The sequence below is a fragment of the Coptis chinensis genome, chromosome 1 (assembly GCF_015680905.1).
Source record: "Coptis chinensis isolate HL-2020 chromosome 1, ASM1568090v1, whole genome shotgun sequence".
Classification (NCBI taxonomy): Eukaryota; Viridiplantae; Streptophyta; class Magnoliopsida; order Ranunculales; family Ranunculaceae; genus Coptis; species Coptis chinensis.
In genome coordinates, this window is record NC_141456.1 from 51,638,881 (window position 1) to 51,639,786 (window position 906).

The following is a 906-nucleotide window of genomic DNA, read 5'->3' on the forward strand; positions in this document are numbered from 1 at the left end:
TTTGAACAACATGAGAGTGTATATCGAGAAATCACTGGATAAGGTTAAGGATGATGGGGCTACTAGAATGGTGTTGACAAGACTAGGCATTGGGGTTAGTTTCAAACAGAGAGAAGAGAAGTGGATAAAGTGGGAGAAGCCTACCACTGACATGCCAACCTTAAACACAGATGGTTTGCTACAAAATGGATGAGCTGGTTATGGAAGGGCTTTGCGAAATTGGAATGGGGATGTACAAATGGCGTTCACTGGAAGCTCAAAGAAGTTATCAGTATTACATCAAGAATTGATGGGAGTACTTCAAGGGTTTAAAGGGGTGTCAGCAATGAATATCATGAGAGTGGAAGTGCAAGCTGACTCAATGCGAGTGGTGAAAATGCTGACCAAAAAAGAAGACCCGCCATGGTACTGTTGCAACTTAGTGGCCCAGATTCTTGTGGAGCTAAGGAAATTTGAAAAAGCAAAATTCAAACATGTTCTGAGGGAAGGCAACCAGGTGGCAGACTATATGTCAAAGCTACATACTACGGACCTAGATGCCACTAGTGAATGTAATGAAACTTTGTACTTTATGCCCCCCATGGATCACAAAATTAGTAAATTGATCAAAGGGGATAAAGAAGGGAAGTTGTACTTGAGAACTTTATATTAATATAAATAAAGGTTGGGGTACCCTAACCCCTTGTTGTTTCAAAAAAAAAAACATGACCATCTAGAAGAGAGTTTTTCATCGACATAAGGCTCATTCCTGGGAGATCAGTACAAATTAAAGAAAAAGGCATCGCAATAAACTAAATAGTAAATGGGCTTTGCAAAAAGCTTATTATTGTTTTGCATGCCTAAAAGAAAAGCCCAAGATGCATTACTATTCACCAAAGCCCAAGTCCATATTATTTCTCTCATTTT

The 906-nt window shown here is 39.2% G+C and overlaps 1 protein-coding gene across 1 annotated transcript; it reads left to right on the forward strand.

Annotated features, from left to right (window-relative positions):
• The first annotated feature begins 238 nt into the window (after nt 1-238).
• LOC147524477 (uncharacterized) lies at nt 239-652 on the forward strand. The gene has a single exon (XM_086575024.1). The coding sequence runs from the start codon at nt 239-241 to the stop codon at nt 650-652; it is 414 nt and encodes a 137-aa protein (XP_086431150.1).
• The last annotated feature ends 254 nt before the right edge of the window (nt 653-906 follow it).

Excerpts from the sequence above, each read along its gene's own strand:
- LOC147524477 (XM_086575024.1), top strand. The coding sequence starts at position 239 with ATGGCGTTCACTGGAAGCTCAAAGAAGTTATCAGTATTACATCAAGAA.